Raw genomic sequence first — 27,047 nt, 5'->3', positions numbered from 1 at the left:
CCTGTCTCTCAGGAGCTCCTTATCTCTGGAGATAAGGAGGGACACTGCAGTGCTCTGCTGTCTGTGATGGGATGCAGTGGAGCAGTGCCAGCTCCCTGGCTGGGAGAGGGGAGAGCTGCTGTGGCTCCCCTTTTCCTGTGGCTGTGCTGGGGTCGCTGGCTGCAGCGCTGTGAATGGTCACTGAGAATATTCAGGCTGTGCAGCTTTGGAGGGTGTTGCAACCACCTGCTGCAGAGGTTCCAGTGCCCTGGGCTGCTCTGGGTATGCTTTTCATGAGGATCAGATGTTGGCATCTCTGTCTAACAGAGTCCCCTCTCACAGCTGTCCTGTACCCTGCTGTCCTCCAGAGTATCCCAGACTGGTCCCTGCCAGAGGTGGCAGAAAGATTAGACGGCCTTGGGCCTGCTTCTGCCAGGGGTCAAATCTGTGTCCTGCCTCCTGAAGACCAGGTCTGGGCTGAGTCCCATACAAAGTGTCCCTCTCCTCTCCCATCTGCCTCTCCTGATGATGAGCTAATGATGAGAGTCCTGAAGGGAAGCTGAGTGGGGCAGAAGAGCCAGAAGTCCGAGGCAGGAGGCTCGGGGAGCAGGAGGAGCTCAGGCAGTCTTACCTTGTAGAATGTGCATATTGACCAGGTCTGATCGCTCAGGCCTGCTTCTGATCTTGTGCTTGAGATAATCTTCAGTCTGCAGAACACAAATGCAGAGAGTTACCTGGCTAGAGCAGCAGGAAGGCACAGACAGCATCTGCCCCTCTGCTGTGCCCTGCTGCCCCTGGATTCAGTACAAGCTGGGGAGGGTGAGCCTGAGCTCACTCACTGCTCGTTCCTGGGCAGAGGCTCTTCAGAAGGGAACGATGTGCATGGAGCTGCTGACTGTGCCCTGCCCCCACTCCTAAGCTGGGTCTTTACCTCGGGCTGCTGGTGCCTGAAGCATTCTGAGAGCTCATGGAAAGAATGAGACCTAAGCCCTGGGGGTGGTGGATCTGCTCCTAGTTTAGCAGACCAGGAAACCTCAGAGAGCTGCAGCGGGCAGCTTCTGTGGCAGCCTGGCACAGGGAGGGGAGACCCCCAGCCTGAGCAAGTCCTGAAGATACCCAGATTCATTACCCAGCTCAGCCACAAGGTTTAGCTGCAGGCTTGCAGCTCCTGTGCTCTCTGGCTCCTCACCATAGCTATGATGTGAGCTTGGGAAAGCCACTTTGAAAATCACTGCAGCTGAGCTTGTGGGGAACGTGGCCCTGGAGCCTTGTGCCAACTGCCTCAAGCCTTTAGGAGCAGAAGGACACACAGGGTACAACAATGCCAACCTCTAGGGCCCAGGAAGCCAGTGCTGAGGGCAGCTGACCTTCAGAATACACATTCAAAGCTTATCTCCTGGGGAAGAAGAAGCAGAGCACAACTTGGACACATCTTTAGCTGCTTGCTGAGTTCAGATGAAAGAAAACACAGCACAAAAAATTGCAGAGGGTCAAAGAGGATAAGATCTAAAGGATAAATAGAAGAGAACAGTGCAAGCAGCTGGAGCAGAAGTGGAAAACCATTAAGACAATGTGCAGAGGATCATGAGAAGAAGGCTTTGTAAGGACTTCTGTAGCTGGGACAAGGCAGTGGAAAGTGCTGTTTGTGTTCCACGAGGAGGAGAAATGGTTTTGAATGCTGCTGGGATGCCTGCAGGGCTTAATGCCTTTCAAAACCATCCTCACCACCAAGCTAAATGGCCATCTGTCCATCACATGGGGAAGCCAAGGACCTCCAGCAACCAAGGAGGAGAAGCTCCAGATTGGAGAACAGGTTGGAGAACACTCAGATGAATGAAATGTTCCCAAAGAGTTTGAGATGCACAAGGCTGGAGTGACAGCAACTACCTGGCGAGGCTCCAGGACACTGGGCAAGGGAGATGCTCTAAATGAGGTGGGGAGAAGAAAGCAGACAATTGTAAACTGAACAGCAAGGTACTGAACCAAGTAGGTGAGCTCTATAAATGGGTTTTGAAGGTGCCAAGGAGCTGAGTCACAGCCAGGATGGATTCCTCAAGGGCAAAGCGCATCACACCTGAGCTCCATGCATGGAGAGATGAGAGATTCCTGTCAGAGGAATGGATGTCTTGTAGCTTGACTTTTGCCACTCTCTCACATGGCTTTTCTGCCCTGCAGGCCAGAGAAATGTGGTCTGGGTAAGACCAGCACAAAAAGGAGCATAGCTGGGGGTCAGCAGAGGAGTCAGGAATTGCTCACAGCCTGAACAGAAGCATGCATCAAATCCTGTGGCACAGAAACCCTGCCTGCCAGTTTTCCTTACCAATATTCCTGAATGCCTTGGACAGCAGCAGGCAGATCCTTAGCTCTGGAACAGCCAAGGCTAACAGCACAGTGGAACAGGACTGGGTGGAATTGAAGGAGTGATCTGAAATGCCTTTGATAACCTTTCAAGAAGGACGTTTGGAAAGGACTCTGCTCAGATCACATCCACAGCTAAGCCAGTTGATTAAGCTCTGGGGTGGATAAAGACTTAAGCCACCAGAGATGCCTCTGTAGTGGTCACTGGAGAGTGGACTTAGGCAGAAGTTAGTTACTTCATAGGCAGAAATTAGCTACTTCATAGGCAGCAGAACAAAAAATGATCTCAAAGGCTCTGGAGGGTCGAGGGAGCAGCAGCTGAGCCATCTGCCCAGAGCAGCAGGCACTTGTCTAGGAGACACAGTGAAGGGTTTGCCCTAGGCCTAGCAAGGTCTCATTCTGTGCCCTGCATCTAAAAGGGTCTGGATGATGGCTCAGGAATCATTACTGAGGCAGAGGGGGATCAAGAAGGAGAGCTGAAGGGAAAGGAGGTTCATCAGTATCCTACAGGGAAACAGGATGCAGAATCTCTCTTCCAAGTGCTCCCAGAACAAACAGCTCTGCTTGTGCAAGCGTGCAGGGGGAAGGGGATGGCCTTAAACTGCAGATGAGCAGCTTGGGCTGGGAACCAGGGGGCCTGCTCCCAGCACAGGTTAGAGAGCCCTGGAGCAGGCTGCTGGGGGTGGGATATCCATGGGGGGTCAGACATCTGTCAGGAGTGACCCAGATGGGGCTGATCTGCTCAGGGGCAGGGGCAGAGGCATCACAGCTGCTGCCTGCAGCCCTTCCCTGCCAGGCTGGGGTGCTGGGGGCAGCGCACAGCCCTGCTGAGCCAGCCTGCCTCAGGAGCCAGCCTGCTGCCTGTCCTCCAGTCAGCAATCTATTACAGGACGCTGAGTTCAAAGCCTGCTGGCCTGGCCTGCTGCCAGCCTGCCCCTGACATGTTTAAACAAACAATGGACACTTTATTTACTGAAGCCTTTACAATTCCTTCCCCTCCTTCTCCCCTGTGTTTTTTGCCCAGCACAGTGCCTTGCTGGGGCCATGGGGGTTTGCCTGGCTCCTGTGCCAGGTCAGAGCACGCTGCTGCCTGCACCTCAGCGCAGTGAAATCCACCGCAGGCTTTCCCAGCTAATCCTGCTTCTGGCTTGGGGCTAAGCCTGGCTTGCTGTCCTACAGCTGGGGCATTGCTCCTGTGGAGCCCAGCATTTCCCCTCTGGCAGCCTGGCTTTCTGCTGTGGTTCCAAATCCTTTTGACCTTTGCTGTTTAGAAGCTGCTTTTGTGTCACTAGGCAGCAAATGATGGAGAAAACCTTCAGATGTGGTGGGTTTGGTGGTTTGCTTTCTTTGGGGGTGTTTGTTTTAGCAACAGCTGAAACAGAAGAGCTTTCAAAACACATGAAAGTGGCTCTTGTTCACAGAATCACAGAATATTAGGGGCTGGAGATGAGTCCCACCAGATGTGGCCAACACCAGAGGACAGAGAGAGACAGCAGCTGATCAGTGGGCAGCAGGAGATGAACTTGTGAGGGCAAACTGATGCCAGGTGAAGTGGGAGCAGTGCAGTGACACAGGAACATAGCATCATGGAGTGTTAGAGCCTGGAAGGGAGCTCCAGAGCTCACCCAGTCCAACCCCCTGCCAGAGCAGCATCACCTGGAGCAGCTCACACAGGAACACATCCAGGCAGGTTTTGACCAGAGAGGGAGGCTCCACAACCCCCTCCCCGGGCAGCCTGCTCCAGGGCTCTGGCACCCTCACAGGGAAAACTTTTTTCTTGTTATCTGCTTTCTGTTTGCCAAACCTCAGTTTGGAGGAACAGAAATAAGAGGCTCTGGGGAGGCCTGGGTGAGGCTGCTCTGGCAGGGGGGTTGGGCTGGATGATCTTTTCAGGTCCCTTCCAGCCCCTAACATTCTGTGATTCACAGCAAAGGCTATGGAGGGATGATCTGGAAGGAGTCACTGCTCTGTCCCTGTCACAGCTCTGCCCCTGTCACAGCTCTGTCCCTGCAGACAGCTCAGGCAGGCAGCACATTTGCTCTGGGCTGTGCTCCTTGGTGCCTTCATCAGCCTGCTCAGGAGCTGTCTGCAGGCTGGGCTAGACCAGACCATCCTCCCCTCTTCCCCAGGCAAGCAGCCAGTGGAAGCTTTGGAAGAGCAAGGCAAGGAGACATGAATGTATACTCAGACTGTAAAATATGACACCTGAGGGACACTCTGGAGGGCTGGGAGCTGGGGAAGCACACACTCATTTGTCACAGCCCTGCTCTGTGCCGTTTGTCACCATGGGAGGCTTGGGGCAAGTGATTTGGAGAGTGTTTTAAGTTCAGCAGAGCACTTCTCCATCTTTCACAATCATTCCTCCTCTGAAAGGTCCTTTCCCACGTGGCTCCAAGCATGTTTTGCAGCTTGAAGGAATAAAACTCTGCAAAACCTCGTGGCTGATTGCTGCCTTTTCCCTGGCTGCCCCTCCAGCTCCCTCAAGGCTGGCTGCTGGGGGCCTGGCACAGCAGGAGGACTTCCCATAAAGTGATGGCATCAGGGAGCTTGGATGTGTTCTGGAAATGGCTACTTATCTTATCTCTGCCTTCAGCAATATAGGGAAGCCTGAGTGCAGTTAGATAATGGGGCTGGGGGGAGCCTGGCCCACTTAGCCCCTTGGACATTGTGTGTCGTCATGGCCAGGCTAAAAGCCAGGCTCCTGCCTGCTGACAAGTGCTGAGCTCTCTGGGGACTGGCTCCAGGTGACAGAGGACATCTGAGTTCCTCATGCACATTGCTAAGCAATTAGGCTCCTTCAGCCCTCCCTGCTGCCGGCCCTGCTCTAACCCTGCTGGCTTGAGCAGGAGTGGGGAGCAGGCAGCAGAGCAAGGAGCAGGCTGAGGACCTGGCCTGGAGAGGAAAGCAACACTTCAGTTGGTGGGACGTGAGCTGGAAGGAGTGTCAGTGTCATCCTGAGCCTCAGCCAGATCCCAGGGGCTGTGGTACAACTCAGGGCACAGATGCCCCTCTGCTCTTTTAAACCTTGCCTGCTAGGAGAGGCTGCTCCGAAGCATGGTGAGGCCTGGCTGCTTGGCCCCAGCGAGATGCCCTGACCCTCACCCTTAGCCTCAGGGCCTGAAGGGAGGGTGCCAGAGGCGGGGAGAGCGGTGGAAGGCGCTTTCCCCCCCCTGCCGTGCATGCAAAGCAAGCCCCCGTGTGCCGCCCCGGGGCCGGCTGCGGCAGTTACCTTGGCTCGCTCCAGGCTTTTTCGCTGCTCATGGAATGTGGAAGGGCTTTTCAGTGCTGCAACAGGAAAGAGAGAGGAGCAGTCAGCACAGGAGCAGAAGCAAGCAGCCACCCGGACATTCAGCACCAGCATTTTAATGAGTGCTGTAAAAATAGCACCACGGAGGAGCCCTCTCTGCATCGCACTGGCTAAAAATAACCCCGGGGAGCTCCGGGAGATCCCGCGCCCGCAGGGCAGCCCGTGGCAGGAGAGCAGGGGGATGGAGAGCAACGGGGGATGCAGGAGGCAGGTGGGCAGGGGTGGGGTGCAGCTTTGGGCTGTGGTGCTCTGTCAGGGAGCAGAGGTAGCCTTTCCCTGCAGGGCTTCCTGCAGGGCCGGGAAGGCACCGCAGCCCCACAGGACAGAGCTGGGAAAAGCAACAAGCTGAGAGGGGACTTCTGCAAGTAAAACCTGCAGGAGACTGAGCCTTGAGGCCAGCAGGAAAGCTGCAAAGGCCTGCCTTGCCTCTTGGGATCATGGGGGGCACCTCCTCCACTGAGGGCATTCCAAGGCAAGGCCCTGGGACCACGGTGCTTTGTCCCTCTTCCATCCCTGGCAGCCCCTCCATCGCTCACTGGGCACCTGTCCTCTCCCCTTCCCAGGGGCCACCTGGGCAGGCAGCTGCCCAGCCAGGTACCAGGCAGCAGACCTTGCCCTCAGCATCTCCTGACACCAAGGAGGATTATCCCAGAGGGACTCTTGATAAAAGGCCAACAATCCCTGGCTCTTGAACTAATTAATGCCAGTCCCAAGGGCAATCCTTACTGGAGTCATGGAGAGCCTTGCACATTTCCTTCCTTGCCCTCACTCAGCAGAAATAAGAGCAGAATCTGTGTGCTGAAGGGGTTAATGTTTCTCAGATCCTGCAAAAATTGTTTATCTGGCAGTGTAAGAAGGCAAAGTTAACTGCTCCTGTTGGGACCCACAAGAGCAGCCTGCTGTGGCTCTGACTGACAGCGGGAGTTCCCTCTCCATCTTCAGAATGGGATCCAATAAGGACAGGAAGTTTTTCCTACAGGTCATAGAATCATAGATTCCCATGGTTTCAGTTGGAAAAGACCTCTGAGATCACAGAGTCCAACCAACAACCTAAACCCACCGTGGCCATTAAACTATAGCATGGGTTGGGTTGGAAGGGAGCTCCAAAGCTCACCCAGTCCAACCCTCTCTGCACTCAGCAGGGACATCCCCAACTAGATCAGGTTGCCCAGAGCCCTGTCCAGCCTCACCTTGAATAGCTGCAGGGAGTATCTCCAGGGATGGGGCCCAACCACCCCCCTGGGCAACCTGTTCCAGTGGTCCACTACCCTCCTGGTGCAGAGCTTGTTCCTCACATCCAATCTCAGTCTCCTCTAACTTCAAACCTTGCCCCTGGTCCTGTCCCTGCAGGCCTTTGGAAACAGTCCCTCTGCAGCCTCCTTGTAGCCCCTTCAGGTCCTGGCAGGCTGCTCTGAGGTCTCCCTGGAGTCTTCTCTTCTCCAGGCTGGACACCCCCAGCTCTCTCAGCCTGTCCTGGCAGCAGAGCTGCTCCAACCCCCTGATCATTTTCATCCCCAAGTGCCAGGTCCACAGTCTAGGGAAGGATGAAGAGAAGACTGGGAGCAGCTGGGGTGTGTTTGGGGGCCTTCTGAATTGGCTTTTTTGGTAGGCAAGCTCCACAACCCCCAGTGAACCCCAGGAGACACAGAGGCACCTTGCTGCTCCTGGCAGCCGGGAAGCGACACACAGCCAAGGCAGCGGAGCTGTGCCATGCCCTGGTGAGCAGCCACGGGCACTGGTGACAGCTGCTTGGGACAGAAGCAGAACACAACGGTGTGCATGAGGAAATGAAGCTAGCAAGAGAGAGAGAGAGGCCTTCTGCAGCCCTGCTGACGCTGGAGAGCTGGCACTGGGGGTGTGCTCGGGCATGGCCAGCGCCGTGCTGCTCAGGGGCACATGGGGCAGAGCTGAGTCATTTACCAAGGCTTTTGGAGGAGCTAGGAGGAGCTGCAGCTTGTATTAGTCTGCAAAACAAATAAAGACATTGCCAGCACTGGTTACTCAGACAGCTTGTCAGGGGAGGAGATGGCAGCTTGAAGGGGCTGAGGGGCTGGGGGCAGTGGGGCAGAGCTTTGGGGGGGGTGAAGGGTGGTGGTGACCTCAGGGCTGTTGCCTCTGCGGTGTCAGTCAGAGGGTGAGGTGTTGGCTGCCTACACCAAGAGGCTCTTTCCTTCGAGCACACAACTCCTGCAGCCCACCAGAGTTGGGGGAACCTTGCCCTGAAGAATCCTTGGTCCTGCAAGCTGCCTCCCCCTGCTCTTGGGTAGGTGAGCAGGGTCTGGCTGGGCTCTGGGCAGGCATCTGTGTGGGTCTAGAGGGAGGATTCCCCATGCTCAGCCCTGCAGCCTGCCCTGCTGCAAGGCACCCCACAGGCTCTTGATTTCTACTGCTCCTGCTGGCCCTGTACCAGTGTGACCAGGACTATAAAATGTGTGGTTGCATGAACTGGACCCTTCCTCCTCTGAGCCTGAAGAGTGCTCTGCCCTCACCTGCCCTGCTGCACAGCAGCAGTGTGGCTGTGTCTTGGCCAGCCTGGATCTTCCCTGGCTCTGAGAGGCTCCCCGACACACAGTCAGGGGGCTGAAGGAACTCAGTAGCTGCTCTTGCCTAGCAGTCTGCACCCATCTGTATCTGCAGAGCCTTTCTCAGCACTGAGGACTGCTTTGCCAGCAGCTTGTTCAATTTACAGCCTAAACCCAGCTGGCAGTGAGAGCCCAGCTTTGAACCTGAGGTCTTGTGCAATGCTACTGCTCCTCAGCATCCTCCTGCAGGCAGATTCCTGCCATCCCCCATGCTAGGGACATCTGAATGTTTCATGGAGGAACACCTAGGGCAGTGTGACCAGTGCTCAGGTCTGCAATGGCACTTCCCAGTCAAACCAAAGCCAGCCTGGGCTTTGCTGAGGGCATTGATCTCCCTGTGCTGTGCTCAGCTAGCCCTGCACTCTTCTCTGGGGTACCCAAACCCAGCCAGCTTCCTTTCACACTGACTGCTGCAGCTGCCCTGCTGAGGAGCTGAAGCAGGCTCTGCATGGCCAACACTTGGCCTTGCTGCAAGCCCTCCAATCTTTTATCCAACACTCTTCTGTCACTCTGACCTCCCACCTCTCCTTCTGCTCTCTGCACAAAATGGATCAGGTAGAAAACCAAAGTTTCTCTGTGCTGAGATTGTCTCAGCAGGAGGGGTCTGCAACCCTTGTGCACCACCTGATGTGCAGGGGAGGCTGGAGAGCATGTGCCAAGCCTGGCAGCAAACCTCTCAGCATGGAGACCAGCACTGCCCACCCATTCTCTTCCCAGAAGGGCTGTGCTCAGCCCCTCTGGCTTACAGCCCATCCTGCAATGCCTGTGAGCTGAGGTGGTGTCCTGCTGCACCTCCCAGAGCCCTCCTCACCTGCTGGCCCTCAGAGGCAGCAGGGCTTGGGAAGCTTTGGTTAAACAGAGGAGGTCTGCCCCTGCCCAAGCTGGGGGCAGCTGCCTGGGGCTCCCCTCTCTTAACTGCTCAGCTCTGATACTTCCTCCTGAGGTCACAGCCAGCAGTTAAATCCTGCACCATTGTTTTTGCAATGGCAAAAGTGCCTTTTCTTCTGCTCCTCTGAGTGAGGGAGCACACAAGCTTCCCAAAATGGCCTTCTGGACAGAAACCAGGCTGCAAAATGTCAGCCTAGAAGCTGGGAGTGTGACCAAGCTGTAAGAAACAGGAGAATGCCCTGCAGCTGCCATCAGATGGATGTGGCTGGAGCTGTGCTGCAGGCTGTGTGGCTCCACACATTAGCTGCCCTTTGGAGCAGCCCTGTGCACCCCCAGGGACCCAGCCCTGCAGAGCAGCTCCCAGGTAGCCACACGTGTGCCATGGGGTCTCCTGCACCTCCTCTGGGTTCAGGAGATGCTGGGCATGGTTTTGGCAAATGCCTGCGCTGTCAGTGCTTGCAAGAGCCTAACAAACCCACAGCACTGGGCCTAAAGCCCCAGCTCCTGGAGAATGGTTGGGGGTGGGAAGGGACCTGTGGAGATCATCCAGTCCAGCCCACCTGCCAGAGCTGGCTCACCTGGGGCAGGCCACATGGGAACACAGCCAGGTGGGGCTTGAATGTCTCCACACCAGGAGACTCCACAACCTCTCTGGGCAGCCTGCTCCAGGCCTCCAGCACCCTCACAACAACTTTCTCTTCACGCTGAGGTGGAACCTCCTGGGTTCCAGCTTGTGCCCACTGCCCCTTGTCCTGACCCTGGGCACCACTGGCAAGAGCCTGGCCCCTTCTGGACATCCACCCCTCAGCTATTTGTAAGCATGAGCAAGATCCTCTGTGGGGCTGCTCTTCTCCAGGCTCACCAGCCCCAGGGCTCTCAGCCTTTCCTCCTCACAGAGAGCTCAGAACTGGGCTCCAGATATGGCCTCACCAGGGCAGAGCAGAGGGGGAGGAGAACCTCCCTTGACCTGCTGGCCACACTCTTCTTGATGCACCCCAGGACACCCTTGGCCTTCTTGGGCATGGGGGCACATTGCTGGCTCATGGGGATCATTGTCCAGCAGGACTCCACAGCCCTTCTCCAAGGACTTGCTATCCAGCAGGTCACCCCCCAGTCTGTACTGGTGCAGTCCAGTCCTGGGATTAAAATGCACTTTGGTGGCAGGCAGCATAGAACCTGAATGCTTAAAGACAGGAGGAGCAAACCTCTGGGAAGAGCCTGAAGTTGTCAGCCTGAGAACACTGAGGGTATAGCACAGGAGACCGCTGGCAAGAGCCTGCAGCTGCCAGGCTGAAAGCTTTGTGAGCATTTTGGCAGTCCTGGTTTTGGTCATCCTGCTCAAGTTTTGCTAGTGCTTGATTCTGGCAGCACTGTGCTGAGCAGGGGTCTGCTGCTGGCTCCCTTGGGAAGGCTGAGGAAGGGCAGAGGGAAGGGCAGGGTGCAGCAGGCAGTGCCAGAGCCATGCCCCTGGAGAGTTGTTCTGCTGTTTAGAGTCACAGAGTGGCCTGGGTTGGAAAGGACCTCTGGAGATCATCCTGTCCAATTCCTCCCCACTGGCAGCTAGATCAGGTTGCACAGGCACATGTCCAGGTGGGCTTTCAAGGTCTCCAAACAACTCCACAGCCTCTCTGGGCAGCCTGTTCCAAGTGCTCCATCACCCCCAAAGTCAAGAAGTTTCCCCTTCAGAAGCTTCTCCTGCATCACAGCCTTCAAGGTTAGCCAAGAGACAAAGGTGACACAGCCTTTGGAAAGCTGTGATCTTAGCAGTGAACCCAGGGGGCCCTTGATGAGACAGGAGAATCCTCTGCCTGCCTGGAGCCCAGGCAACCACAGCTTCATGCAGGTGGAGCCTGAGCTAGGTCAGGACAGAGCTGCCCATCGAGCAGGTCTGAGCTCCCACCCTCAGCTCTGGCAGTGGTTTGAGGATGCACCTGCAGAAGGTGCAGCAGGGCATCACTGCCACTCACTCACTTTTTGGGCTGAAGGATGGTGCTGGCCTGGAGCTTGTCCTTCAGCTTGAGTGCCAGGGCAGCAAGGATGGATGTGGTCAGAGGGGGGAAGCAGGGGGCAGGACATCATTCATCACTCTGCAGCAAGCAAGCCCAGGTGGAGCCCAGCTGGCCTCAGCTGCCCACTGGAAGTGCTGCCCTGCTGGGGTCCTGCCTGGGCACGGGCACACAGCTGGATGTGTCTCACTCATCCACGGGGGCAAGGCAGGTCCTTCCTCCACAGCCTTCTGGAATGGGCCCTCCCTGTCTCTCCTGGCTTTGTGGCTCTGATCCTGCCCCACACCCTCCTGGCATTTACAGGAGGCCATGAGATCCTCTGCCCTTGTCTGTGTGAGGAGCTCTCTGCCTGGAGTTGGGTACACTTCTGCTGCAGTGGCCTCTGGGACACAGAGAGGAGAGCAGCTGGGTTTTGGGTGGTGCAGGCTGAGAGCATCTCTCCTGGCTGCAGTCTGAGCATGACAGCCTGTGTGGCAAAGGCTGGGCACCACAGCACAACCCCAGGGACCACAGTATCTCTACAGGGCAGGAAGCAAAGTCCCCTCAGGTTACAACCTGCTCAGAGCTCAGCAGGTCTGAATGGGCAGCAGAGTGCCCCAGCAGTGGCCAGGGTGAGCAGAGGCCCTGTGGGGCAGGAGGGGGCAGAGGCAGGAGGATACTCACGTGGCATGATGCCCTGGTCTGCCAGCTGCTCACGGGTCCTTCTCTGCTGAAGCCGCAGCTGTAGGACTGAGAGAGGAGACAGTCAGGAGAGGGCCTGGGGCTGCTGAGGCACTGCCAGGGACAGTGTGCTGCAGGGGTCTGTGTGTGGCACAAGGCCTGGCACTGACCCCTGCTGCTGGACCAGCCTTGGTGCACAGGTTGCTTCATCCAGCTCAGGCAACCCTGGCTGTACCTGCAGGCACTGACACCGCCATGGAGTCAGAGTCCCAGCTTGGAAGGGACCCCAAGGATCATCTGCTCCAACCTTTCTAGGTGACAGTGGAGCTGCAGTGAGCTGGCTCAGCACCCTGGCACCACTTCCCCTGGGAGATGATTGCAGTGCCCAGCTGTGCTGATGGAGCCCAATGCAATGGCCCCAGCAGTGCCTTGTCCCCAGCAGCCTTGGCTCTGCCATGGGACTCCTTGTCCCAAGGGAGTCTCCATGCTGCTGCTGGCCTCCCTTGATGTGCTGGTCCCTGGCAATAAGGTCTGCCCTGAGCCTTCTCTCCTCCAGGCTGAACAACCTCAGCTCTCTCAGCCTTCCCTCACAGGGCAGAGGGCTCCCAGGCCTCTGATCCTTCTCCTGGCCCTGCCCTGGACACTTCCCAGCCTGTCCACATCTTTTTTTTTGGGGGGGTGGGGGCAAATTTGTCTTCCAGCAGACAGACCTTCCAACCACAGTGCAGAATATTAAAGCCCTGTCCATGTTTCCCTGCTGGAAGCTCACCCCAACTTGCCACAAGGGTCACAGTACCACTACATGTGCCCTGCCCACCAGCACAGCCCCAGCCTGCAGCCCCTCAGCTGCCTAGAGAGAGCTGTGCTGGAAGGGGAAGAGAGGGCAGAGCAGCTGGGCCAGCACTGCAGCTTCCCTGGGCCATGGGGTGGAGCTGAATCATGACTCCAGAGGAGCCCCCAAAGCACAAGGCTCCCTCAGGTGCCATCACCTGGGGCTTCCCACATCCCACTTCCCACATCCTCTGTACCAAACATCTCCCATTCAGAGCAGATGCTCAGGGAAGGCCTCACGTGGGAGGACACCACAGGTAGGTTCTTGCTGTGAGGGAAGTGCAGCCTCCACTACCTGCTCCTCCCCTTATACCAAAGAGAAGCTGGTAGCTAGAAGCCACTGGCAAACCTTGGCACAGCTTGCTGCCAGGGAAGTCTGTAGCCCTCCAGTGCCCTCTGGTTGGTGCTAGTTCTGTCTATGGACATGGGTTTAGATCCTTGTCCTCAAGGTATCTACATCAGGTCCAGTACCTGCATTCCCCTTGCAGGAGTCACAGAACCACAGAGCTGGCAGGGCTGGAAGGGAGCTCAAGGCTCAGCCAGCTCCAACCCCCCTGCCATGGGCAGGGACACCTCACACCACAGCAGGTTGCTCACAGCCACCTCCAGCCTGGCTGCAAACACCTCCAGGCAGGAGGCTTCCACCACCTCCCTGAAGGGAGTCTCCTCCCCCAGGCAAGCTGAGAACAAACTCAGCCAGCCCACACCTGAGCAATCTGTGGCTTGCAGTCTAATGGCAACCAGCTGATGGGAGGCACCTTGCAGAGGCTGAGGTGGACCTCAGCTTCTCTGTGTAGAGCCTTCTCTGTGTGCCCCCATCAGGTTGAAGGACCACACAGAGCTTTGCACTTTCCCCAAGGAAGAGATGGAAGAGGAGGTAGGGGACTGGAGTTCACTCAAGAAGGATTCTCCTAGGGGCTGGATCCAGTGTCCCAAGCGTTAGAGCATCTTGCTTTAAGCTGAGGCAACTGACACACAACATCTCACCACCAAGTGGGAATCAGAGACAGCAAATACTTCTGGAGTGATGTGCCAAAGGCACACAGCCTGCCCTGTCTGGCTACAGAACACCCCAGGGCAGCATGCTCCATCCCTTCACAGCTTCCAGGTCTGCCAAAGGGTTAGCAGCATCCTGCTGCCACCTCCAGCACAGCCTGACCAAGTGTCACACCACATCCATGGGAGCCAGGGGATGCTGCCCAGCTGATGGCTGTGCATTCAAACCCCACATTCTCTGCTGCTTCTGCTTCTTCCAGAGCAGACAGAGAGCCTCAGGATGCAGCCAGCTGCCAGCCAGGCCTGCTTAGAGAAAAAGGACATCACAGAATGGCAGGGGCTGGAAGGGACCTCTGGGGATGTTTGAGTCCAAGCCCCCTGCAAAGCAGCACCACTTAGGGCAGGTCACACAGGAGCATGTCCAGGCAGGTTGTGAAGATGTCCAGAGGAGGAGACTCCACAACCTCTCTGGGCTGCCCCAGGGCTCCAGCACCCTCACACCACAGAAGTTTTTCTCATGGCTAGTTGCAGCTCCTGTGGTTGTGTTTACATCCATTGCCCCTTGTCCCATCCCTGGGTATCCCTGAAATGAGCCTGGCTCCATCCTCCTGCCAGCCACCCTGCAGAGACTTGTGGACATTGACCAGATCCCCTCCCAGCCTTCTCTTCTCAAGAGCAAGCAGCCCCTGGTCTCTCAGCCTTTCCTCATTAGAGAGATGCTGCAGTCCCACAGCCATCCTTGCAGCTCTCCACTGAACCCTCTCCAGCAGTTCCCTGTCCCTCTTGATCTGGGGAGCCCAGAACTGGACACAACATTCCAGGTGGGGTCTGGCTAGGGCTGTGTAGAGGGGGAGGAGAACTTCCCTAGCCCTGCTGGCCACATTGCTGCAGCCCAGGACCCCACTGGCTTTCTTGGCCACCAGGGCACATTGCTGCCCCGTGGGGAACTTGTCAGCAGGCAGATGCTGCAGACTCGTTCCCTTGAGGCATCACTTGGGAGGTAATCAGCTGCAAGAGTCAACAGATGCCTCGATGGAAGAAGCACCAAAAGGCTGTGCAGGTGCCACTGCCAGAGCTGTCCCCCTGCTGGGATGCAGAGCAGCACTCAGGAGCTCAGATTTCCCCAACCCCACTGCACTCCAGCAAGCAGTGCACAGCCCAGGGCAGCCAGCCCTGCTGCAGCTGCTCCCTGCTCCAGCCAGCAGCCTCCTCACTGTCTCCTGCTCTCAGCACTGCAGATTGACCATCACAGAGGGGATCTGCTTGTATTTAAAGATGATTCTGTGCAGGGAGTAAAGGTCTCCAAATTGGTTTTCATGCTGGCAGGCATCAAGGCTGTGACCCAGCAAGGACAGAAGCTGTTGTGAACATGGGAGCTAAGCCCTTCCATGGCTGAGCAGCTATGGGCAGGACGTGCAGCCTCCCCCAGGCCCATTCTTGAGCCACAGGGCAAGGAGGAGAGGCTTCTCCAGCCTTGTCTGCTCAGGGCACACTGACAGAAGGGGTGGGGACAGGGGGCTGCAGTGCTGGCCATCCCCAGGAGCAGCCCAAAGCCAGCAGTGGAAGCTCCTATGTCAGCCACTGAATATTCACCCAGCTCTGGATCTTCTGGAAGGCATTGCCTTGACTCCTCATCATCACCGCTGTGAACTTCCAAAGCCTGTTGCAAACCACCAGAAGAAACATAGCTGTGGGCAGTAACACTGAACATTTGTGCCAGAGGAGGTAAAGCAGACACTGGTTTGGGCAGCTGCAGCTTGCAGCTTGGCAGATGCCAGCTCAGGGCATCCCTTACACCATCAGTGCCTAACAGCAGGGCTGGGGGAGCCCCTGGCACCATGCAAACCACCAGCACTTGGCTGCTGCTTGAAGGGGCTGTGAAATCTGTTGAAGCTGTGTCTGACCCCAGCTGCATTCCTGTCCTCTTCCCTGGCTCTGTGTCTGGAGTCTTGAGCTCTGATTGCTGCTGGTGACTCACCTCAAGGATGCTTCACCCTTCAGGAGTCACCTCCAGGATGCTGTCACCCTTCACAAGTCATAGAATCACAGGATCACAGAATCAACCAGGTAGGAAAAGACCTCAGAGATCATCAAGTCCAACCTAGGACCTAATACCCAACACCTCCTGACAGCTAAACCATGGCTCCAAGGGCCACATCCAAGCCTTTTCTGAACCCCACCACCTCCCTGGGCAGCACATCCCCAGGGCCACTCTCTCTTGCTGGGAAGAACTTTCTCCTCACCTCCAGCCTAAACTTCCCCTGGCACAGCTTGAGACTGTGTCCTCTTGTTCTGGTGCTGGCTGCCTGGGAGAGGAGACCAAGCCCCACCTGGCTACAACCTCCCTGCAGGGAGTTGCAGAGAGCAAGAAGGTCTCCCCTGAGCCTCCTCTTCTCCAGGCTAAGCAACCCCAGCTCCCTCAGCCTCTCCTCACAGGGCTGTGCTCCAGACCTCTCCCCAGCTTTGTTGCCCTTCTCTGGACACCTTCCAGCAGCTCAACCTCTTTCCTAACCTGAGGAGCCCAGAACTGGACACAGGACTCAAGGTGTGGCCCAACCAGTGCTGAGCACAGGGCAGGATGACTTCCCTGCTCCTGCTGGCCACACTGTTCCTGATGCAGGCCAGGATGCCCTTGGCCTTCTTGGCCCCCTGGGCAAGTCACCTCAAGGATGCTTCACCCTTCCCTCATGGGCATTCTTTTTCCCCCTGAATATTCTTCTTTGTGCCAAGGAAACTGCTCTCCTGAGAGGAGGCTGCTGCTCAGCAGTCTGCTTCCTCCAGAGGAGCAGCAAGGTTACACAGAGAGGTGTCTGGAGCACTGCTGAAGCAGTCTTGCCCCCACAGCCCAGCACCCTCCTTGCCTGCACCTGCTGGGCTGGTGAGAGGCATGTCCAGGGGAGCAGCCTTGCACACCAGCACCAGCAGCTGCCACCAGCCTTGCTTTCATCAGCCTGCTCCCTCCTGTGGCACCCCATGAGGGCAAACCCCTCCCCAGCTGGTGAGAGGCATGCCAGATCTATTCCAGGGATTTTAGTCCTGCCCTTTTTCTGTCAGGAATTCTTCTCTCTTCCATGCTAGCACCCAGTCCCCTTTAGTGATACAGCTTCCAGAAACATCCTCTGCTGTGGGGCACACTGAAGACCTCCTGGCCTCAGCCACAGCTGGCTCTGGTGGCTCAAGCTCTGAGCACTGCCCATGACTGACAGTCATGACTCATTCTCCTCCCTAGGAGTTGACCTCAGAGCTTTAGGAAGCTAACATGACAGCTTGGACCTTGCCTGGCCTGGTGATGCACATGTTCCAGTGCTCCCTCCAGCCCAGGAGGAGGCAAACCTGGCCTTCAGCTTCAGCCTGTGGGGCACAGTGCTCAGCAGATTGCCAGGATGGGACTTTGAGCACCTGCATCAGAGCATCTCCCATGCTGGGGCATTGCCAGAGCACTCCTGGCACCATCCTCTCTTTGGGGAGCTGGCTTTAACAGCACAGGGGCTGAGCAGCACTGTGGCACTCTGCCCAGGGAGGTGGGCAGCTGCCCTTCTCACAGGGTTCAGGACTAGGGCAGACAAAGCCCCAGCTGTCTCTGCAAAGAAGGCTGGACCAGAGCAGGTCCCTTCCCACCAGCACTGCCAGAGCAGCTTCCCTGGCAGCTCTGAAGCTGTGTCAGCCTTTCTCAACATTCAGCTCAGCCTTGCAGCTGAGGAGCAGCCCAGGTGGAGCTGCAGGTCCTCCGCTGCTTCTCAACTTCTGACCCAGCAGCTGTCCCTACCTCTGTGACCCTCTGAGCTGGCTCAGCTGATCTGCTAGGCAGGTGTCCCCTTCCTCCCTCCCTGCTTCATCTGCAACCCTCCTGATGCTGTATGCTGGGTGGGCAAGGACAACCTTCCCTGATGGGGACAGAACTGTTCACTGCTCAAGGGTGTGCTCCCCTGCCAGAACCTCCAAGCAAGCTCCAGGTCTGTCTAGCTGCAATGTGCAACCTCAGCCTCACCCTAGCCCTGAGAACAGGCAGTTCCCAGCCCTCCTTGGAGCCACCCCTTGAGCAGCCCCGTGGGCAGCCCATCCATCCTTCTCCTCAAGCTCAGAGAAGTAGGTTTCAGTCTCTGCTATGACACAGAATCACAGAATGGTAGGGTTGGAAGTGACCTCCAGAGATCATCCAGTCCAACCCCCTGCAGGGTCACCCAGGGCAGGCCACACAGGAACACATCCAGATGGGCCTTGAAAGTCTCCAGAGAAGGAGACTCCACAACCTCTCTGGGCAGCCTGCTCCAGGGCTCCAGCAGCCTCACCACAAAGAAATGTCTTGTCATGTTGAGGTGGAGCCTCCTGGGTTCCACTTTGTACCTGCTGCTCCTTGTCCTATCACTGGGCACCACTGAAAAGAGCCTGGCACCTTCACTGTGTCCAGCTCTGGAGCCTCTATTACAGGAAGGATCTGGAGGTGCTGGAAGGGCCAGAAGGAGGAGCAGAGGGCTGGAGCTGCTCTGCTGTGAGCACAGCCTGAGGGAGTTGGGGTTGTGCAGGCTGGAGAGGAGAAGCCTCTGAGGAGATCTAATTGTAGCCTTCCAGGATCTGAAGAGGGCCCCAAGAAAGCTGGGGAGGGACTTTTGAGGCTGTCAGGGAGTGATAGGACTGCGGGGGATGGAGCAAACCCAGAAGTGGGGAGATTGAGATTGGCTGTGAGGAAGAAGTTGTTCCCCATGAGGGTGGTGAGAGCTGTGGTGTGAGGTGTCCCTGCCCCTGGCAGGGGGTTGGAACTGGATGATCCTTGAGGTCCCTGCCAGCCCTGCCAGTTCTGTGATTCTGTGATCCTGACAGAGAGACAGCTGCCTGCCAGCTACAACACCACGGAGTGAGGCGCTGGAAACCACAATGAGGACAAATGAATCCACAGCAAGTCAGTGCTGCACAAAACCCTCATGGAGTCACAAAAGGGTGTCCTGAGTTACAGAGAGGCTGTGGCCTGAGCACACAGACACAGAGACACACACAGACACAGACACACACACACAGACACACACAGACACAGACACACACGCAGTCACAGACACAGACACATCCCCCTTGGCTGTGAGCCACAGGAGCTCATGGTTGTGTGCTTCAGCTTTGGGCACCAGGAAAGTGCAAATGAAGGCTCTGCCGCAGTGCCTGGCCTGACATCCCACCACAGCTGCTCTCACCTGCCCTTACTCACCTGCTGATTTTGGTCCTAATCACTGTCTCCACCAGAGGCAGACAATCAACTCCTCTCTCGTCTCCCTCAGCTTCATTCAAGCCCTGTGTGTGAGCATGGACCTTGGTTTGCCCAGGGCACCCTTTCCTGCACTGCACCAGGCAAGGCTGCTCTGCAAACTCCCTCCCAGGGTGTCCACAGCCAGGCCTGGGTGTTACCCCACGCAGAGCCAGAGTGTCAGCGTTTCACTCCTCACCAGTTATCTGAACCACCACTGATGCTCTGCAGATGTTGGCCTTGCAAAGGCTCTTTCCATGTGGCTGGACAGAAGAGGTCAGTGCGAAGGTTAAGTCTGCATCTGCCAGCTTGGTCTGCTCTGCCCCATGACAGAGCAACTCTGCTGCTGGAGCACAACTGGTTTGTGTTCAAGGCAGGAGATCACTCCCCGTGAATGATGGTCTCTGGCAAGAGTTAAATGTAAGCGGAGCAGATGGGACAGCATGGCCGGCTTGAGGAGTCATCACTCCTGCGAAACGTGTCAGGATGACCTCAGAGCAGGGTATTTATCTTGGGCAAAACAGACAAAATAAACAGCCACACAAATCCTCCAGGAAGGGGAGGGGGACCATGGAGGCCTGCGGCGTGTTGGCGCAGCGTGGATTTGAGCTGTCTCTCTGGAGCGGTTTCTGGTGCCCAGCACCAGGGTAGCTGTGGGCTCTCCACACGCCGTGGCTGCGCTGGGCCTTCAGAACAGACTGCAGGGAGAGCAAAGCAGGAGGAGACGCTGTGGGACTGCAGGGGGGCTTGCTGGATGCTGTGTGAAAGAGCCACTGCCTCCACCAGCCTTGCCTGGACAAGCTCTTTCGTCTTCCTACCGCTGCTCCCGGATGGAAGCGAAAGCCTGGGCAGCTGAGCCTCAGCAAAGGACACTGCACAGCCCCAGCTCCCACCGCCCGCCCCGGGCTGCGGCTCCTGCCTGCCGCCAGCCGCGGGGAGCAAAAGCACTCCAGGGGGAGGAGGCAGCAACAGAGTACTGCAGCTCCTGCACCCTTCACACACACACGTGCATGCACATGCACACACACACGTGCACGCACATGCACACGCACATACACATACACGCATGCACATGCACGCACACTTGCACACATGCACTCACACACAACGGCATACAAGCATGCACACACAGACACACGAGCTCACACATACACAAGTATATGCACACACAGATGCACACATGCACTCACACAGACATGCACACATGCACGCACACATGCATACACAGAGACACATACCTGCACACACACACACACATACATGTGCGCACACACACATACACACATGCACACACATGCACACACACACACACAGACCCACACACATGCACACACACAAGCATATGTACGCACACATGCACACACACATGCACATATATGCATGCACACACAGATGCACACACGCACTCACACGGACACACAGATGCACACACACACACAGAGACATGCACACATGCACACACACATGTGCACACACAGACACATACCTGCACACACACATGCACACACATGTGTGCACACACAGGCAAATACACATGCACACACACGCATACATGTGCACATGCACATACACACATGCACACATACATGTGCATGCAGAGACACACACATGCATGCACACATGCACACGCACAGACCCACACACATGCACACACACAAGCATATGTACGCACACATGCACACACACATGCACATATATGCATGCACACAGACGCACATACGCACTCACACACACAGATGCACACAGACACGCACACGTGCACACACAGACACATACCTGCACACACACACATGCACACACACATGCACATATATGCATGCACACACAGACGCACACACACACTCACACAGACACACAGATGCACACACACACACAGAGACACGCACACATGCACACACACAGACACATACCTGCACACACACACATGCACACACGTGTGCACACACAGGCAAACACACATGCACACACACACAAACACACATGCACACATACATGTGCATGCAGAAACACACACATGCATGCACACATGCACACACACATGCACAGACCCACACACACACACACGCATATGTACACACACATGCACACCCACGTGCACACACATGCACATACACAAAGACATGCAGAAAGACATGCACATGCACACACAGAGATACACACAGACACAGACACAATGACACAGACATGCAGACACACACGCAGACACCCAGAGACACCCAGAGAGACAGAGGGAGAGAGTTCTTTCAGCTGCTGCGTGAGCGCAGGCCATGGAGAGGCAGCAGAAGTTTCGTTATTAAGATTTACTCCAGCCCTCATTAACTCTGGCCTGGAATCCTTCAAAGGGGATTCAGACTTGTCATGAGTCACAGAGCACAGCTAATCCTCCCCAAACCTGGGGAGCAAGCAAAGCCTCACACCTGCCTGCACAGAGCATTTCCAAGGCAATGCAGCATCACATTCACTTGGAAAAGGTCTTTGAGATCGTGGAGTCCAACCTTTCACCCAGCACTGCCAGGGCACCGCTAAACCACAGCCCCCAGCACCACATCTACACAGCTTCAGAACCCCTCTAGGAATGAGGACTCCACTGCTGCCCTGGGCAGCCTGGGCCAAGCCTTGACAACCCTTTTGGGGGAGAAATTGTTCCTCATGTCCATCTTAAACCTCCCCTGGGGCAGCTTGAGGCTGTTTCCTCTCATCCTATTACCCATTCCTCCCTCTAACCTCCTGTAGAGAGCCAGAAGCTCTTCTCTCAGGCTCTTTTTCTCCAGGCTGAATGAGCCCAGATCCCTCAGCTGCTCCTCACACTTGTGCTTGAGATCCTTGAGCACCATGAGGGACTTGAGCTCCTTGGGACTTGACATTCCAGGGTCTGAGCCCTCCTGGCTTTCCTTCACCAGCTCCATACAAGCTGCACAGCTCTCTGCAAACTGCTGCTGTCCCACAACCAGCTCCAGCCCTTCAGACATGCAGGGGGGTGTGGTGCACGGCCATGGGTGGTTTGAGACACCCGTCCCTCTCCCGAGTGAATGGAGGGTAGTAAATCAGAGCACTCCGCCTCCTGCCATGCCTGTGGGGCTTCACAGCCACTAAAGTCCACACACGGAGCAGGGACACCAGCAGAAGCTGTCCCATAGAGACTTTGCACATAAAAGAGATTCCCCGACCCGTCAAAGGTTAACTGCTCCTCAGCTCCCTGTGCCACTTTAAACCCAGCACCAGCTGGCAGCAGCACTGTCCACTCAGTGGAGTCTTTCCCCCTCCCCTCACCAACTGCTCTGCCCAGGGCTGTGCTGCCCACCTCCTGTGTTACCTGCAGTGGTGCCAGCAAGGTGCAGCCCTTGGGGAACTGGCACAATCAATGGGCAGAGGAATCTTGTCAGAGGGGAATCTGCCCATCACCAGGCGCTGGTGAGGGACGGCAGCCGTGGGAGCAAGTCAGGAGCCAAAGAACATCCCCAACAAACTGCCTGCTCTAGAGATGCTGAGAGGCAGGGCAGAGCTTCTGGCGGGCAGGGACCCACAGAGTTTACTTCTTGCTGGAGAATCATTTGAAAAATATGTTTGGAGATCCCACTGTTGGTTCCACGAGAAAGCCAGCTTACAAATAAACCAGAAACGAGCCTGCGAAACACTCCTGGTTCACCCGAAAAGAATGCAGGGGCATGCGAGCGAGCCTGCGCCGCTCCCTCAGGAAGGTGGCACTGTTGCGTCGGAGTTGCCGGAGGAATCCTTGCCGACAGATTGGTTTCGTTGTTGGGTTTAGTTCTCCTTCCCCCTCTCCCCTCCCCCAAACCCATCCCAGCTGAACAGCAATGTACCACAATATACCCAACAAAATCTAAGGCATGACTTAATCTCATGAAATGTAAGATCAGAGTGATATGGAAACCACAACAAAGCCCTGGCCCCAAGTTTGTGTCTAACTCAGCCAGACGAGGACACTTGTGTTTGCACACACACACACACACACACACACACACACATGCTCTGGGCTTTCCGACCGGCTGCCAACTTTATGTTTGCTGAGAAAACAAAGTTTAGGTTGACCACCCAGCTATCTAAGAGATCCTGATAACACCACTCCTATCTCCCATCGCTAGCAGAAATCTCTGATTTCCTTATCTCCGATGCACCAGGAGGCAGAGCCGCAGCGGCGCGGGTGACCTGCCGGAGCGGGTGGATGTCCCGACGTGCCTGCCCCTGCCCGGCTGGACCGTCCCGAGCCTCACACCCAGCTGCTCCCCTGCACATCCTCACGGATGATATCCCCCGGGAGAGCTCCACCTCTGGGAAGCTCCCCCAGAACACTTGGGGTTTGGGGTGCTTTTTGTGGCTGCCGTTGGTGTGTTACGGTCCTGGCATAAAGCGGCAAGCTGCGGTTCCCCGTCCCGAGCGCGGCGTGCTGCCCAGGGAGGGAGCCGGTGCCCGAGGGCATCCGGCAGAGGGGCTGCGGCAGTGCCCGTCCCGAGGGTCACCTTCACTCACCTTCACTCACGCCGCAGGTCCCCTCCCGGAGGGAGCTTCCCCTAAGTGCCGCGCCGCAGGCATGTTTAGCTTGTGGCAATCAATTGTGCGCCTCTGGTTTTATTTCTCTGATGATGTCACTTGAAATACTTTTCATGTTCCATTTGTTATTTTTACTTCTAAAAATGACGCATTTCTTCAAATCCATTTTTCTCCAATTAGTCACAACTCAGTGGAACAAAGTCGCTGCCCGCATGGCAGAGAGGCTGTCAGACCCATCCTCACCCACCGCCGGCACAGACCGACCCGCCACAGCACCTGGGGCACACGGGGCAGCGCTGGGCACCTTGTTTATCCCAGCTGCCCTTTTGGCTTCCTGCCCAAGCGCTCTGCCAGGGAAGGAGAGCCGGGAACTTGCAACTTCACCAAAATAAACCACAGACAGAAATCGAAGAGAACTAAACACCAGGGAAGAAGAAGAAGAAGGAAAAAAAAAAACCCAAACCCAAACATGAATAGAAAGCAGCAGCAGAGAGGAAGGAAGCTGCACTTCTGCGCTTGGGGAACAGCCTCTGGAAGAGCAGAGCCGTGACAGCTCTACCACCCCTCGGACGGTTCGTTTGCACGCTGCTGCCAAACGCTTAACGCGGAGCGGTCTGCGGCCACGGCTTGCCGGACAGAGAAGGTTTAAGAGAAAGTTCAAGGCTTCCCCTACCTGATCTGAACTTGCTCCGAATCAGCAAGGAGTGCTCAGACCCCAGGAGTGTCATGGTGACTCGGGGACCAGATCCAGACGCCCCTCACTTAAACCATTAACTTCCTCCACGGGCAGAAGCCGACCAGACCGCGGCTAGTGCTCAGGATTCATCCAGCTCTTCTGGAGCCTCTGGGGTGCTTTCAGAGCCGGCTAGCGGGAAGCAGCAAGTGGCTTTGAAAGGTTTGGTCCCATCCGGCACTGACCCTCCAGAGACACCAACCGCTCGCCCCGGGCTGTGTTGAAGTACTGAGCGTGGAGCGAGCGGCAGCCTCCTCCCGCCCGGAGTTTACTACGAGCAGCTGGGTGTCCTGGCTGATGTCATCATCTAGCGGGGAGCAGGCACTATCGGAAAGGGTCTTAGCAAAGACAGAAGTTTGATATCTGATACTAATTACTACCGGCCCTACGCAGCCAATCAGGGCTCTGCCTGGCTCGGGACTTTGGGAGCCGCTGGAAATATCAACAGAGAGAAGGTTTTAACCCTTGGCGGCGTGGTGCGAGGCGCCCACCGCAGGGTGGCCAGCCCGCAGGCGGGGGCTGCGCGCCCCACGGCAAAGAAGGGCTGGGGCAGGGGCAGGGCAAGTGTCCCAGGCAAAAGGGACTGCTGGTGAAGGTCCTTCCGCCAGGGTGTCCAGTGAGTGAGGCTGGAAAGTGTCCAGGGCAGGGCCAGGAGAAGGATCAGAGGCCTGGAAGCCCTCTGCCCTGTGAGGGAAGGCTGAGAGAGCTGAGGTTGTTCAGCCTGGAGGAGAGAAGGCTCAGGGCAGACCTTATTGCCAGGGACCAGGATGTAAAGGGAGGCCAGCAGGAGGATGGAGACTCCCTTTTTACAGAGTTCTCTGGAAAAACCAAGGGCTGTTGGGGACAAGTTGCTGCTGGGGACATTCCCATTGGGCTCCAGCAGAAAATATTTCCCTGTGAGAACAGCTGGACACTGGAATCACCTCCCAAGGGTGGATTCCCTTGTACTGGACAGCTTGAAGTCTCAGCTTGACAGGATGCTGAGTCAGCTCGTTGCAACTCTACTGTGACCTAGAGAGCTTGGAGCAGATGATCCTTGGAGTCCCTTCCACGCTGGCATTCAGTGATTCTGTGTGACTCTGAGTGCTGTGCTGGATTCCCTTCCCACACAGGACCTGGCTGCTCAGCAAACAGAGCTCTGGCTTGGGCCACGGCTGCCCCTCACCTGGCTGGTTTGGATGCTGGGCAGGCTGTGCTCTGAGCCCTGCAGGTCTTGGGGCTGCACTGGGAAGCTGCAGTGAGCACAGGGGTGCTGAGGTGTCCGCTGTGCCCTTCCCTGCTGCAGCGCAGTGCACATCTCTGTCACCACATGGCTCCATCCCTAGGCTGATCCCCTGGAGGTGCTCACATATGCTGCAGGCACTTGGAGCATCTCCCCTTCTTCTGTGGCACACAGACACCCACAACAATGCCAAATATGTGAGGCAGGGCTGGATCTTGACTCAGAGTTTCCTGTGCTAAAGAGCACAGTAATGAAGGTCTTAGGATGATGGTTGGACTTGATGATCTTAAAGGTCTCTCCCAACAAAAAAAACTCTGTGGATTCCATGAATCCTGAGGGCTCTGGGCACAGCTGTGTGCTGGACACAGCTCTGATGGAGGATGCCTCTCACCTACCAAACGTTGTCTCAGAGAAGAAAAACTTTTTGCACACACACAAAGTAAGGACAGACAGATCTGCCAAAGAGACCTCATTGTGGCCTTCCAGCATCTGCAGGGGGCTCCAAGAAAGCTGGGGAGGGACTTTGGAGGCTGTCAGGGAGTGATAGGACTGGGGGGGGGTGGATGGAGCAAAATCAGAAGTGGGGAGATTGAGATTGGCTGTGAGGAAGAAGTTGTTCCCCATGAGGGTGGTGAGAGCCTGGCCCAGGCTGCCCAGGGAGGTGGTGGAAGCCTCCTGCCTGGAGGTGTTTGCAGCCAGGCTGGAGGTGGCTGTGAGCAACCTGCTGTGGTGTGAGGTGTCCCTGCCCATGGCAGGGGGTTGGGGCTGGCTGAGCCTTGAGGTCCCTGCCAGCCCTGACAATTCTATCATTCTATCTTTGAGGCCCCACCTCAAGCCCATGTCTGGTTCACTTGAGGTAAGTGGAAGGAAATGGACTGATGGCAGCTTTTGCCTTCTCACAGGAGTGAGAAGTCAGGCTAGGTCAAGGACAGGCCTCAGCTTCCATGACACTTGTGTCTCCTCTGGGAAGCTGCCTAAACTCCTGCTAGATCATGAACACCCACCCTGGGAACTCCCTCAGACCTGGCTTGGGGTTTTATTGGGAGATTTTCTTGTTGTTGTTTGGAGTTTTGTGATTTTTTTTCCCTTCCCAATCCTGTGGTTTCTGGGAAGTCCTTTTAAACATTTTGGCTCAGTGACAGGAATTTCAGGGCTAGCAGACTTGTAGGACTGTGCTGCCAGAGACCTTAGAAACCCAGCAGCACCAAAAGCAGTAACCCCACTTATAGCTGAGAAGTGCTGGGGTCCCTCACTGAGCTGTCCTGAGCTGAGCCAGCAGCCTGTCGTGGGCTAGCTGTGTGATTTCCAGGCCATGCTGCATCTGATGAGGTTGATATTCCTTAATCTCTGGTGGGGAAGAAGCTATTGGAATAAATTAATCTCACAGAGTATCACAGAACAATGTAGCATAGCACAGCACAGCACAGCACAGCACAGCACAGCACAGCACAGCACAGCACAGAATAGAATAGAATAGAATAGAATAGAATAGAATAGAATAGAATAGAATAGAATAGAATAGAATAGAATAGAATAGAATAGAATAGAATAGAATTAGCCAGGTTGGAAAAGACCTTTGAGATCACCAAGTCCAACCTCTCACCCAGCACCATCTGATCAACTCAACCATGGCACCAAGGGCCTCATCCAGGCTCTTCCTAAACACCTCCAGGGATGGGGACTCCACCACCTCCCTGGGCAGCACATCCCCAGGGCCAATCTCTCTTGCTGGGAAGAACTTTCTCC

General features: G+C 56.1%; 1 protein-coding gene across 10 annotated transcripts in view; it reads right to left on the bottom strand.

The window, feature by feature from the left end:
- Positions 1–24,377, bottom strand: part of MYOCD (myocardin) — a 48,515-nt gene extending 24,138 nt beyond the window's left edge. For 2 of the 10 annotated variants that reach the window (XM_068151656.1, XM_068151657.1), the window contains exons 1-4: positions 24,020–24,377; positions 11,784–11,849; positions 5,567–5,622; positions 611–686 (exon numbers count right to left, since the gene is read on the bottom strand). In XM_068151656.1, the coding sequence (XP_068007757.1) occupies positions 611–686; positions 5,567–5,622; positions 11,784–11,849; positions 24,020–24,074 (253 nt within the window). In that variant the 5' untranslated portion in view covers positions 24,075–24,377. Of the gene's footprint in view, positions 1–610; positions 687–5,566; positions 5,623–7,564; positions 7,609–11,783; positions 11,850–23,325; positions 23,606–24,019 lie in introns of those variants that run through there. The other 8 variants (XM_068151662.1, XM_068151659.1, XM_068151664.1 and 5 more) reach the window with 7 other exon arrangements.
- Positions 24,378–27,047: the final 2,670 nt, after the last annotated feature.

The sequence above is a fragment of the Melanerpes formicivorus genome, unplaced genomic scaffold (assembly GCF_026170545.1).
Source record: "Melanerpes formicivorus ecotype bairdi unplaced genomic scaffold, bMelFor1.0.p_v2 SCAF_21, whole genome shotgun sequence".
Classification (NCBI taxonomy): Eukaryota; Metazoa; Chordata; class Aves; order Piciformes; family Picidae; genus Melanerpes; species Melanerpes formicivorus.
The sequence above is the reverse complement of the archived record's forward strand: the minus strand, read 5'-3'. Positions and strand labels throughout refer to the sequence as shown.